The 12,319-nt window shown below is 39.7% G+C and overlaps 1 protein-coding gene across 8 annotated transcripts in view; it reads left to right on the plus strand.

Moving 5' to 3' along the window:
• SYNE1 (spectrin repeat containing nuclear envelope protein 1) overlaps positions 1-12,319 on the plus strand; it is a 445,509-nt gene that overhangs the window by 252,737 nt on the left and 180,453 nt on the right. For all 8 annotated transcript variants that reach the window (XM_082405389.1, XM_082405392.1, XM_082405394.1 and 5 more), the window contains 7 exons: positions 272-2,432; positions 5,499-5,836; positions 6,021-6,165; positions 6,831-7,049; positions 7,986-8,245; positions 10,571-10,736; positions 11,076-11,231. In XM_082405389.1, coding sequence (XP_082261515.1) covers positions 272-2,432; positions 5,499-5,836; positions 6,021-6,165; positions 6,831-7,049; positions 7,986-8,245; positions 10,571-10,736; positions 11,076-11,231 — 3,445 coding nt within the window. The remainder of the gene's footprint in view (positions 1-271; positions 2,433-5,498; positions 5,837-6,020; positions 6,166-6,830; positions 7,050-7,985; positions 8,246-10,570; positions 10,737-11,075; positions 11,232-12,319) is intronic.

The following is a 12,319-nucleotide window of genomic DNA, read 5'->3' on the forward strand; positions in this document are numbered from 1 at the left end:
GGAAGAAGCTAAAAAGTACACGTCAGACGTGATGGGAGGGCAGTCTTAGCTAGAAGAAGTATCTGGGCAACCTATCTTGGTTCAACTTCTGCTATGGAAATATATGGGTCTTACGTTCCATAATAATTATAGCATTTCTGTCGATAAGCCATGAATTGAACCACTCTAAGCTAAGAAAGAAGATGGTGATATGCACTTTAACATGATATGAACAAACACAGATATTAACTAAAGTTAACTTGATTTTATGTCTTTTAATATATACATATAGATCTGATACAGAGAGCACAGCCATCCACCTGGAAGCTTTGAAGAAGTTGGCAATGTCATTGCAGGAGAGGAAGCAGGCTATTGAAGATCTGAAAGAGCAAAAGCAGAATATGATAGACCATCTGAATGTAGATGACAAAGAATTAGTCAAAGAACAGACGAGTCACCTTGAACAACGCTGGTTTCAGCTTGAGGACCTTGTTGAAAGGAAAATCCAAGTGTCTGTCACCAACCTGGAGGAGTTAAATGTGGTCCGGTCCAGATTTCAGGAGCTGATGGACTGGGCAGAAGAGCAACGACCCAACATTGCTGAGGCTCTTAAGCAGAGCCCCCCGCCTGCCGTGGCTCAGAACCTTCTCATGGATCACCTTGCCATTTGCAGCGAACTGGAGGCCAAACAGATGCTCCTGAAATCACTCCTGAAGGATGCTGATAGGGTGATGGCTGATCTTGGCCTCAATGAGAGGCAGATAATCCAGAAGGTACTCTCTGATGCCCAAAGACATGTGAATAGTCTCAGCGACTTAGTGGGCCAGAGACGAAAGTACTTAAACAAGGCTTTGTCTGAGAAAACCCAGTTTCTAATGGCAGTGTTCCAGGCGACCAGCCAAATTCAGCAACATGAGCGCAAGATAACGTTCCGTGAACATATCTGCCTGTTACCGGATGACGTGAGCAAACAAGTGAAAACATGCAAGAGCGCACAAGCCAGCCTCAAGACTTACCAAAATGAAGTCACGGGACTTTGGGCCCAGGGTCGCGAATTAATGAAAGGGGTCACAGAGCAGGAAAAGAGCGAGGTACTGGGGAAGCTTCAGGAATTGCAGAGTGTCTATGACACCGTTTTACAAAAGTGCAGCCATCGGCTACAAGAACTAGAGAAAAATTTGGTTTCTAGGAAGCATTTTAAGGAAGATTTTGATAAAGCTTGTCACTGGCTAAAACAAGCAGATATTGTTACCTTTCCTGAAATCAACCTAATGAATGAGAGTGCTGGGCTGCATACACAACTGGCCAAATACCAACACATTCTGGAACAATCTCCAGAATATGAAAATCTCCTACTTACGCTACAGAGAACTGGACAGGCCATACTGCCGACGCTGAATGAAGTCGATCATTCCTACCTCAGCGAAAAGCTGAATGCACTGCCCCTGCAGTTCAATGTAATTGTCGACTTGGCTAAAGACAAGTTCTATAAAGTCCAGGAAGCAATTCTGGCTCGGAAAGAATATGATTCCTTGATCGAGTTGACAACCCAGTCTCTGTGTGAACTCGAAGACCAGTTCTCCAAGGTGAGCCAGGTCCCCAGCGACCTGAGTGTTGAAGAGGCTCTGTGTCTTCAGGATGGTTGTCGAGCTCTTGGGGGAGAGGTGGCAGCCCTTGCACAAGCAGTGGATGAACTGAACCAGAAGAAAGAAAGTTTTCGCAGCACAGGGCAACCATGGCAACCAGACCAGATGCTGCATCTCGTCACCCTGTACCACAGGCTGAAGCGACAAACAGAACAAAGGGTGAGCTTATTAGAAGACACCACCAGTGCTTATCAAGAGCATGAAAAGATGTGCCACCAGCTAGAGAAACAACTAGAGGCTGTGAGAACAGAGCAGGCCAAGGTGAACGAGGAGACGCTTCCTGCAGAGGAGAAGCTCAAAGTGTATCACTCCCTGGCGGGAAGCCTCCAGGATTCAGAAATTCTTCTAAAACGAGTGACTGTGCATCTCGAAGATCTTGTTCCGCATCTTGATCCCTCAGCTTATGAGAAAGCCAAGCATCAGATCCAAGCCTGGCAAGAGGAGTTAAAACTGCTGACTTCCGCCATTGGCGTGACGGTGATGGAGTGTGAGAGCCGCATGGTGCAGAGCAGAGACTTCCAGACGGAGCTGAGCCGCTCCCTGGTCTGGCTGCGGAGCGTGGAGACAGCGCTGAGTGGGCCACTGTGCCTGGACCTGAACCTGCGGGATGTCCAGGAGGAGATCAGAAAGGTCCAAATCCATCAGGAGGAGGTGCAGTCCAGCCTGAGGATAATGAATGCACTGAGTAACAAGGAGAAGGAGAAGTTCACGAGAGCCAAGGAGCTGATCTCTGCCGACCTACAGCGCACACTAGCAGAGCTCTCTGAGCTGGACGGGGCCCTGCAGGAAGCTCTCCGCACCAGACAGGTCGGTACCACAGGGCTTCCCCTTTCTTTTTTCCACTTTGCTTCTTTGTAAATAGGTGTGAGAATTTTCTTTGGTTTTGAATTTTTTGTTTAGAATTGCTTCCTTAAATATTTCTTTTTTGGCTGCTACATGGAATCATCTTCAGTTGTGACTTAAAAAGATGCTTTTATTGTTTATGCTCATGGTATTCATTTCATGCGATTTTCATGTTGACTTGACTTTAGTTTTAATACAGGGACAGCTCAGTTGTCACTCTCCTTTAGGAGAGATAATAAACGATAGCACTAGTATAATTAATACCATATGTGAGGAATTAATAATAAAATTCATTCATTAGCAATGAATAAGTAGTGATGCTTTTTTAAAAACAATGAGAAACCTGGCATTTCTAAGCTTAGTACTGGGTGAAGAGTCTCCAAATGGAGAGAGGCAGGTGGGTGATGCAGTCCTGACCTGATGCTGAGCCAGGCTTTCTTGTGGGGTCTCCCATCAGTTGCCCCATCTCTCCACCCCTTCCTCAGGGAGGAGTGCTTCCTCTTCTCTGGCTTCCCTGAAGCACAACAGAAGCAAGACTAGAATATCCATCATGACTTGACTTGAAGATAACAAAGAAATGAGAGCATGCCCAGGACCTCCCAGGTTAGCCTCCTAATCGCGGCTTGTTCTGGGGCTCTGTGCATTCAAAAATAAGAGAGATACAACAGTGCCCAGAGGTGTACTTACTTTAATCCCTTGACCCTTTTTCTCCACATCTGTCCCTCTGATTCTATGGGATTTCAACCAGCCGTTTAAGTTAAGGACAGCCTTCCTTAGGATAATATAGTAACTATAGCTTTGGAGTAAAGCACACCTGGATTTTAATCTCAGTTATTTGATCTTGAGCAAATTACTTACATCCTGTAAGTCTCAGTTTTCTCTGTGGAAGAGGGATAATAATATCTCCCTCTTCAGATTTATATTCTTAGTGCAGGGTCTGATGTAGAGGTCGCCCCCGATGACTCTTAGCTATCATTTAACTTTATTTTTCACATAGATTAAGGTTAACACTAAATCATACAATTTTTAAAAAAACTTAACATGTGGTTAAAATCTTAGTAAACTTCATCATGTAAAATTCTGACTTCTTAAACTAGAGTCTATTTAGTATATTTTTACCTTTTCATGTTGGTTCAGGCCACTGTTAAATTTTTTTCAAAAAACTATGTCCCTATAGCTGTAGAGATAGAGATAAGAGTATTTAACCCAGAGTGAAGAATCAAAACAGAAGTTACCTGGAATTTTCATTCTTGAAAAACATCTGTCATGTAAGCTTGCTTCTGTTGATTTGGTGATTTTTGAACCAAAATCTTGAATCTGCTAAGGTGTCCCTACTTCTGCCATCTTGTGATTGGTAGTCTTATTGATTGTCTTGGCCCAAATAACTGAAGGTCACGGTTCTGGTGCCATTTCTAACCTCCACCACTGATTCTTTGCTTTGCCATCCTCATTCTTTCCTCATTAAGTGCTAATCTTACAAGTACTTTCTCTACTACTTCTCTGCATCTTTGCTTGACAGTAATGGCTTGTCTTGTCCAGCCACTGATGGCCAATTAGAGTGTTTCCTTTCCTTCTGGATTTGAATGGACTTCATTGCACAGGGGTCAGCTTTCCAATCTACAACTTTTCTATCATAGTCTCTATGCAAGACTTACAGGCTACTATTTCACTACCAGAAATCACTATTTAGTCTGGTAAATGCCGTTTTGGAAGTTTGGTGTTATTTCACTCCCTTTTTTCCCCTCCAGCTTTATTGAGGGATAATTGACAAAGAAAATGGTAAGATATTTAAAGTGTACAATGTAATGGTTTGATATATGTATACATTGTGAAAGAAGTCCTTCTTCAAGTTAATTAACAAGTTAACACATCTATCACATCACATATTTATCTCTATCTTTTTTTTTTTTGGTGAAAACATTTAATTTCTACTTTTTAAGCAAATTTCAATTATATGTTACACTGTTGTCAGCTGTAGTCACCAGGTTACACATTAGATCCTCAGAGCTTATTCAACCTAAAACTAAAAGTTTGCACCTTTTTTTTTTTTTTTGGCTGCACCACACAGCTTGTGGGATTTTAGTTCCCCGACCAGGGATTGAACCTGGGCCCTCAGCAGTGAGATCGTGGAATCTTAACCCCTGGACCACCAGGAATTCCCGAAAAGTTTGCACCATTTTACCAACCTCTCTATTTTGTTCACCCTGCAGCCCCTGGCAACCAGTTTTCTACTCTAAGTTTCTATGATTTCAGCTTTTTCTTTTTTTCTTTTTTTTAGAGTCCATATGATATTTGTGAGACCATGTGATATTTGTCTTTTTCTGTCTGGCTTATTTCACTTAGCGTAATATCCTCCAGGTTTGTCCATGTTTTTGGAAATGACAGGATTTCCTTCTTTTTTAAGGCTGAATAATACTCCAGGGTGTGTATTTTTTTTTTAATTTATTCATCTGTGGATGGACACTTAGGTTGTCTCCATACCTTGACTATTGTGAATAACACAGCTATGAACATGAGAGTACAGATATCTCTTCGAGATAATGATTTTGTTTTCTTTGGATAAATACCCAGAAGTGAGATTGCTGGGTCATATTGGCAGTTAATTTCTTGAGGAACTTCCATGCTGTTTTCCATAGTGGCTATACCAGTTTACGTTCCTACTGGTATTATTATACTCCTACCTAAATGAGGCATTATTTCACTTTGGTGAATATTCATTCTGCCACATATTAGTAAGCATTATATTTTTTCTTTAAAGAGAGGACATTTCAGAACCATCATAAATTTCTGTTCCATCTGTGTCCTTGTTTGTTTATTTTAACTGCAATAATAAAATTATAACAAGAAGAACAGAAGGGAAAGTGAAGGATAATAATGGATTGCACCAAAAAAATTTTACCAGCTTATCAATTCATTTATACACATACATCCATGTGACTGAAGACTGGAAAAGAAATGGAAATCATAAATTATTTTTGGCAAACACATTGCAAAAGAGAGTTGATTATGTTTGCATTTGCTGTTTTTCAGGCTACCTTGACTCAAATGTATAGTCAGTGTCAAAGGTACTATCAAGTGTTTCAAGCAGCTAATGACTGGCTTGACGATGCTCACGAAATGCTACAGCTGACAGGCAACGGCCTAGATGTGGAGTGTGCAGAGGAAAGTCTCAAAAACCACATGGAATTTTTTAGTACAGAGGATCAGTTCCACAGCAATCTGGAGGAGCTCCAAGACCTAGTAGCCAACCTGGACCCACTCATCAAGCCAACTGGAAAAGAGGACTTAGCACAGAAAATGGCCTCCCTGGAAGAGAAAAGCCAGGGGACAATACAGGATTCACACGTCCAATTAGATCTCTTGCAGAGGTATTGGAGTTGTTTTGCTCTTTATATTCTAGTGAAATGGATTTTCACATGGAAAATAGGAATATATTAATGATATACATTATCGTTCAGTCTTTTAAGTATCACTAGACATATTGACATCAGAGCTCTGCATAGAGATGTGTGATTTTAAGTTGCTTATTGTCGTGTGTTGGATTTTTTCAAGGTGTGCAGCTCAATGGCAGGATTACCAGAAAGCAAGGGAAGAGGTTATTGAATTGATGAATGATGCAGAAAAGAAATTGTCTGAGTTTTCTTTATTGAAGACTTCTTCCAGTCATGAAGCAGAAGAAAAATTGTCAGAACACAAGGTTAGTTTTATTGTTTTTTTTAATATTCTTTCATTGTAACTGTAATGGGTCTTTGCAATATGATAGTTCCAGAAGCAAGTCAATAAATCTTCATTTCCACCTGGGCTTTTTAAACGCAAAAAGGATACATTTAACCACATTTCATAGCAGTTTTAACTCAATTAATGCAGTCACCTTTTCAGGATTCCTGTTAGAAGTACATAGCTAGGTTTAAAAAGACACATTCAGAGCAATTTGCTTCTGATAAGATGTGATACAGTAGATTTCAGTAAATACTTTCTTGTGTAACTTAGATTAATTCAATTAAAATTCAAAAATTAATAACTTGAGTCTCACTCATATCACAGCAATATAAGGTAGAATGTGACATACTTAAATATCAAATTCCATTCACTTATATTTTTGCTAGTTTTTAAAAATGGGAGAATGTCATCTCAAGCAGCATGTAAATGTTTGTTTGTAATAAATAAGTATTCACCTTACCTCTTTAAAAAAGCCAAGCCTAACTCAATTACAAATTAGATGTAAAAGTAAGAATTACCAGAGGAAAATAAACATATGTAGGAACATTTCCTTTTGCAGATAATTTTAGGCTTTACCAAAATCCATAGAGCTTTTGAAAAAAACCATCTCTCCCCTCAACCTCTATTCCTCTCCCCACCCAGGCTTTAGTGTCAGTAGTTAACTCTTTTCATGAGAAAATTGTGGCCTTAGAGGGTAAAGCTTCAGAACTGGAAAGAACCGGAAATGGCACCAGCAAAGCAACCATAAGCAGGTCGATGACAGCTGTCTGGCAGCGCTGGACACGGCTCCGCGCTGTGGCCCAGGACCAGGAGAAGATACTGGAAGATGCAGTGGATGAGTGGAAGAGCTTTAACAATAAGGTAATCTCCGTTACTGATGGGCTCAAAGTATTGTTTCCTTGCTGATGAGAATGTATTTTGAAAAGTGGTGTTTTGCTCCTTTTTTTCAAATCGGCCTTATGAAAGTAAAAAGCCTTTTTAAAAAAATCTCTATTTCCATTGACTTGAAAACCAAAATATGAAATAAAATACATATGAGATGTGCAATTTAGTCCCAAGTCTGGGTCCAGTTATTTTAATAGGAAATAAACCAAGTAATCACATTTTGAAAGGAGGACAAGCCCATTTTGCCCCATTTGTGAGGCTCTTAGTGATATTTTCTTTCCTGGCCCTGAAAAAGTGCAAAACACTTTGTCTTTGCCATGAAATAAGCAGGAATTTAACTCATTTTCCAAATCCTGTTTAATATCTTCCCTTTTAAGTAGGGTTCAAGTTTTAAGCCACATCTTCCTTTATGACTCAAAGGCACATATTCATGTTAGCATAAATATTGAAAAGAGTTTTTCTTTTATCTGTTTAGTAAAAGAAAATTAAAAAAAAAAAACCTTTTTGTATGTTATGAAATGTCTGATTGCCCTATTATTATTATATTATTATTTTTATTTATTTATTTATTTTTGGCCACGCCATGCAGCATGTGGGATCTTAGTTCCCTAACCAGGGATCGAACCCGTGCCCCCTGCATTGGGAGCACAGAGTCTTAACCATTGGACTGCCAGGGATGTCCCTGCCCTGATGTTATTTTGAGATTAAATCTTAAAACCCAGAATAATAGTGGTGGTCTTTCCTTCCATGTTAAGGAGATTGTTCACATTTTAGTTTCCTGAGATTTAGAGTTGACACCATCATCTTTAACGTGCTCCAATGCATTAGTGTCAAATTTGGCATTTATGGGAATTGCCCTCTTTTTTTCAGTTTATTTACTTTGAACTTCACAGTATGTACATTTGTCATCAGGTTAAAAAAGCCACTGAAATGATTAATAAGCTGCAAGATAAATTACCGGGAAGTTCAGCAGAGAAAGCCTCCAAAGCAGAACTCTTAACTCTTCTTGAGTATCATGACACATTCATTCTGGAGCTGGAACAGCAACAGTCGGGCTTACGGATGCTGGAGCAGCAAGCACTGAGCATGCTCCGGGAAGGGGCCACGCCGTCCCCTGGAGAAGAGCCACCCACTGTGCAGGAAATCACGGCAATGCAGGACCGGTGCCTGAAGTAACTATACACCTGCTCTCATTCTCTGTTTCTAAACTTGGCCATGACCCAAAGGGACAAATGTGGTACTAAGAGTCTGGGGGTGCTCCCCCCAGACCACCTTAAAAATGTGGGGCTCTGTTCCTGTCATCCTTGCTATCTAGTACATATCTAGTCGTATTTAGAAATATAGTAATGAACCAGATGCAATCTCTGCCTTCAGGTAGTTTACAGTCAAGCAGCAGAGGTAGACAACTAAAGATGCCTTTTAGGTGGAGCGTGGGAGGGGCACTAAGGGAAATCAAAGCAGAGGCAACTAATCTAGGAGAGGAGTCAAGGAAGGCTTCTCTTCAGAAGGGGTATTTAAGCTAAAGACTAAGCAGGCTTGAGCCAGCCAGTGAGGTGGAAGGAGAGTTCTGCAAACAGGGGAATAGCAAGTAAGAAAGCGTGGAAGGAAGCATGTCACCTCAGGGAACTCTTGGGTGATGGGGCAATTCATGAGACATAAAGCTTAAAAGGTAAACAGTTGGGGACTTCCCTGGTGGCGCAGTGGTTAAGAATCCTCCTGCCGGGCTTCCCTGGTGGCGCAGTGGTTGAGAATCTGCCTGCCAATGCAGGGGACACGGGTTCGAGCCCTGGTCTGGGAAGATCCCACATGCCGCGGAGCAACTAGGCCCATGAGCCACAACTGCTGAGCCTGCGCGTCTGGAGCCTGTGCTTCGCAACGAGAGAGGCCACGATAGTGAGAGGCCCGCGCACCGCGATGAAGAGTGGCCCCCCACTTGCCACAGCTAGAGGAAGCCCTTGCACTGAAACGAAGACCCAACACAGCCCCCCCAAAAAAAATAAAAAATAAAAAAATAAATAAATAAATCCTAAAGACGTGCTTTTAAAAAAAAAAAAGAATCCTCCTGCCAATGCAGGGGACACGAGTTCGAGCCCTGGTCCAGGAAGATCCCACATGCCATGGAGCAACTAAGCCCGTGAGCCACAACTACTGAGCCTGTGCTCTAGAGCCCGTGAGCCACAACTACTGAGCCCACATGCCGCAACTACTGAAGCCTGCGTGCCTAGAGCCCATGCTCCGCAACAAGAGAAGCCACTGCAATGAGAAGCCTGCGCACCACAACGAAGAGTAGAGAACTAGAGAAAGCCTGTGCAGCAACAAAGACCCAAATGCAGCCAAGAAAATAAATAAATAAATAAATAAATAAATTTATTTATTTAAAAAAAAAAAAGGTAAAACAGTTGGGAGCTGTTGAGTACTTGGTTTCAATAAATCTTGATAACTCATTGGCTAAACTGGATGACACATAGATTAGAGCAAGGATGATACCAAAGTCCAGGTTAATAATAGTCATTTACTGATAGTGAACTTAGAGAAAGTTAATCTTTTATTTATTTATTTATTTATTTATTTATTTATTTATTTATTTATTTTTGGCTGTGTTGGGTCTTCATTGCTACACACAGGTTTTCTCTAGTTGTGGAGAGTGGGGGGCCACTCTTCGTTGCGGTGTGCTTCTCTTGTTGTGGCGCACGGGTTCAGTAGTTGTGGCGCACGGGCTTAGTTTTTCCGCGGCATGTGGGATCTTCCCGGACCAGGGTTTGAACCTGTGTCCCCTGCATTGGCAGGTGGATTCTTAACCATTGCATCACCAGGGAAGTCCCAAAAGTTAATCTTAATGATATGTAACCAGCCTGATTCACTTATGGGGCCAGAGAGGAAACGTCACTATGTAATTTAACTCCTGTATTAACTACTATTACTCATACATATCCTACATTCACCCCATCACTTGTAGATGAGTTCAGGATAATCCAACTCCACTTATTTAAATTTTTTTAACCAAATTTATGTCAATTCAAATAAAGACTTACAATTTGGATGTTGAACATTATTAATCATAAAATTTCCAAAGTTTGAGTCTTTATTTAAAGACTAGTTTCTAATAGTCACAAATATTCCAGTTACACATTACTTTTAAAGGCTGATGATTCTGCACCATAAGTAGATTTTCAAGGAGGAAATAAATAATCAAACAATCTCCAGGTCACTCTCGACAAGAAAATGAATTGCAGTTTAGTGGCATGAGAGTATGTCAGCTCTCAATTTTCCAAGGGTAAATCATTCACTTCACATGATGTATTTTCTTCTGTTATACTTGAAGTAAACTTAAATGTTACTGAAAATTATCTGGCAGTTTGGGGAAAGTGTCTTTACTTGGAAAAAAGATAGGCGGCTTCACTTTTTTAATGTCTGTTTTTGACAATTTGATGTCATGTATTGGGGGGATTCCTTTCGTTTCAGTCCACATCTGCTTTCTCCCTTTATTGTTTCTAAAGCATACAGGAGAAAGTGAAGAAGAATGGAAAGATGGTAAGGCAGGAGCTGAAGGAGCGAGAAGTGGTGGAGACCCAAATCAATTCAGTAAAATCTTGGGTTCAGGAAACGAAGGAGTATTTGGGGAATCCAACAATAGAAATAGATGCTCAACTTGAAGAACTTAAGGTACAAAACTCATTCCCTAGACCCATCATGTTAAAAAATTGTCCTGCTTTTAATCAAATGTATCTGTTTATATTCAATGAAATAATTGAATTAAAAATTTTTAGAAATGTTTTCTATAAAAGACTTTTAGTATTATTTCATTGGGCTTTCTTTTGTTCTGTATAAAGTGGACATGCTTCTTATTGAGACTAAAGAAAATTTTGCTTTTTGTAAATGTGTTTCTCTAATTCCACACTTAATCATATTTTGAGGAACAATGCATAGCCTTGTCTCTGTACCCATAAAAATTAATTTCCTTATCAGGCTCCCAGAAATTTCTTATGTTGATCTTTTCTTCAGATTCTCCTAACAGAAGCCACAAATCATCGACAGAACGTTGAGAAAATGGCTGAAGAACAGAAGAATAAGTATCTTGGTCTATATACTATATTACCTTCTGAACTCTCTCTTCAGCTAGCTGAAGTGGCCTTGGACCTAGGAACTATCCATGATCAGGTAAACCTGCGGTCAAGAAAGAGTACTTTTCCACTCTTTTATAGGCTCAGTACTCTTGTATGAGAGGTCGTGATTTTCACAATGCTGTCTTCATGGAAACAGAGTTAAAAAAAAAAGATCGGTATAAAATAATAATATTAAATTAGAGGTCTTATTCATAGGCAAGAAGCATATGAGAAGATATTAGATGTGAACAATACTGTCAAACATTAAAGATAATTTATCTGCTTCCAAAAGGAAATTACTCAAAGGAACAAAGATACAGTTCATGTATTCAACAAATATTTATTGAGTATCCAGAGTCTGCCAGGCACTCTTCTTTTGTTCTTTCAGTTCAGCAAGATGTAGTAGGTGAAGATATTTGAAAAAAGGGAAAATCAGAGTTAAAAAAATAAGGTAAAACCAGGAATGAGGTTTCTACCCCAAATGCATGCTAAAGGGTCCCGTATTGTGTCTAGAGGAAGTCCTATCAGTCTAACTCTAACTTCCAAATAACTAAGGAAAGGAATGTGTATAAATTTTAAAACAAATCTTTTTTTTTTTTTTTTAATTTAACAAATTGCTACATAGCCATTCATAGTACTGAATCAGAGGGATATTTCTATCTTAACTCCTCGTAAAGAACATACACTTTCATGTAGGGAAAATAGCTTCAGTAGCATTTGTATGGAAACATAATGGGTTTTAGGACCTTCTTGGTGGCCTAACACTAAAGCAGTTTAGTTAAAACTGGTCTACAGAAGATAAGGGGAGGCTAATTCTAAACTACTACATGAAATGGAAAGTAGTATTGCATTGTAGAAACTATAAAACTATAAAATTCATGTAAGTGTGCTGTACCTTTTAGACTCTCCAGTGTATGAGGCAGTGTTTAAAAATTTTCATCAAAGTCTAATTCTACTGCGTCATACTACTGACCTAAACTAAAATATTATTTTCTATTTTAAGTATTAAAATATTAATTTTAATACTAATATTTTACAGTATTACTTATTTGGTTTTTCTTCTTAGACATTGGAAGGTCTTTTGGGAAGGATGACTTGGCGAGTTCAGATCTTAAAAAAAGAAGTTCAAATTTCAGGGTTTTT

The sequence above is a fragment of the Balaenoptera borealis genome, assembly GCF_965194805.1.
Source record: "Balaenoptera borealis genome assembly, chromosome: 9".
Lineage (NCBI taxonomy): Eukaryota > Metazoa > Chordata > Mammalia > Artiodactyla > Balaenopteridae > Balaenoptera > Balaenoptera borealis.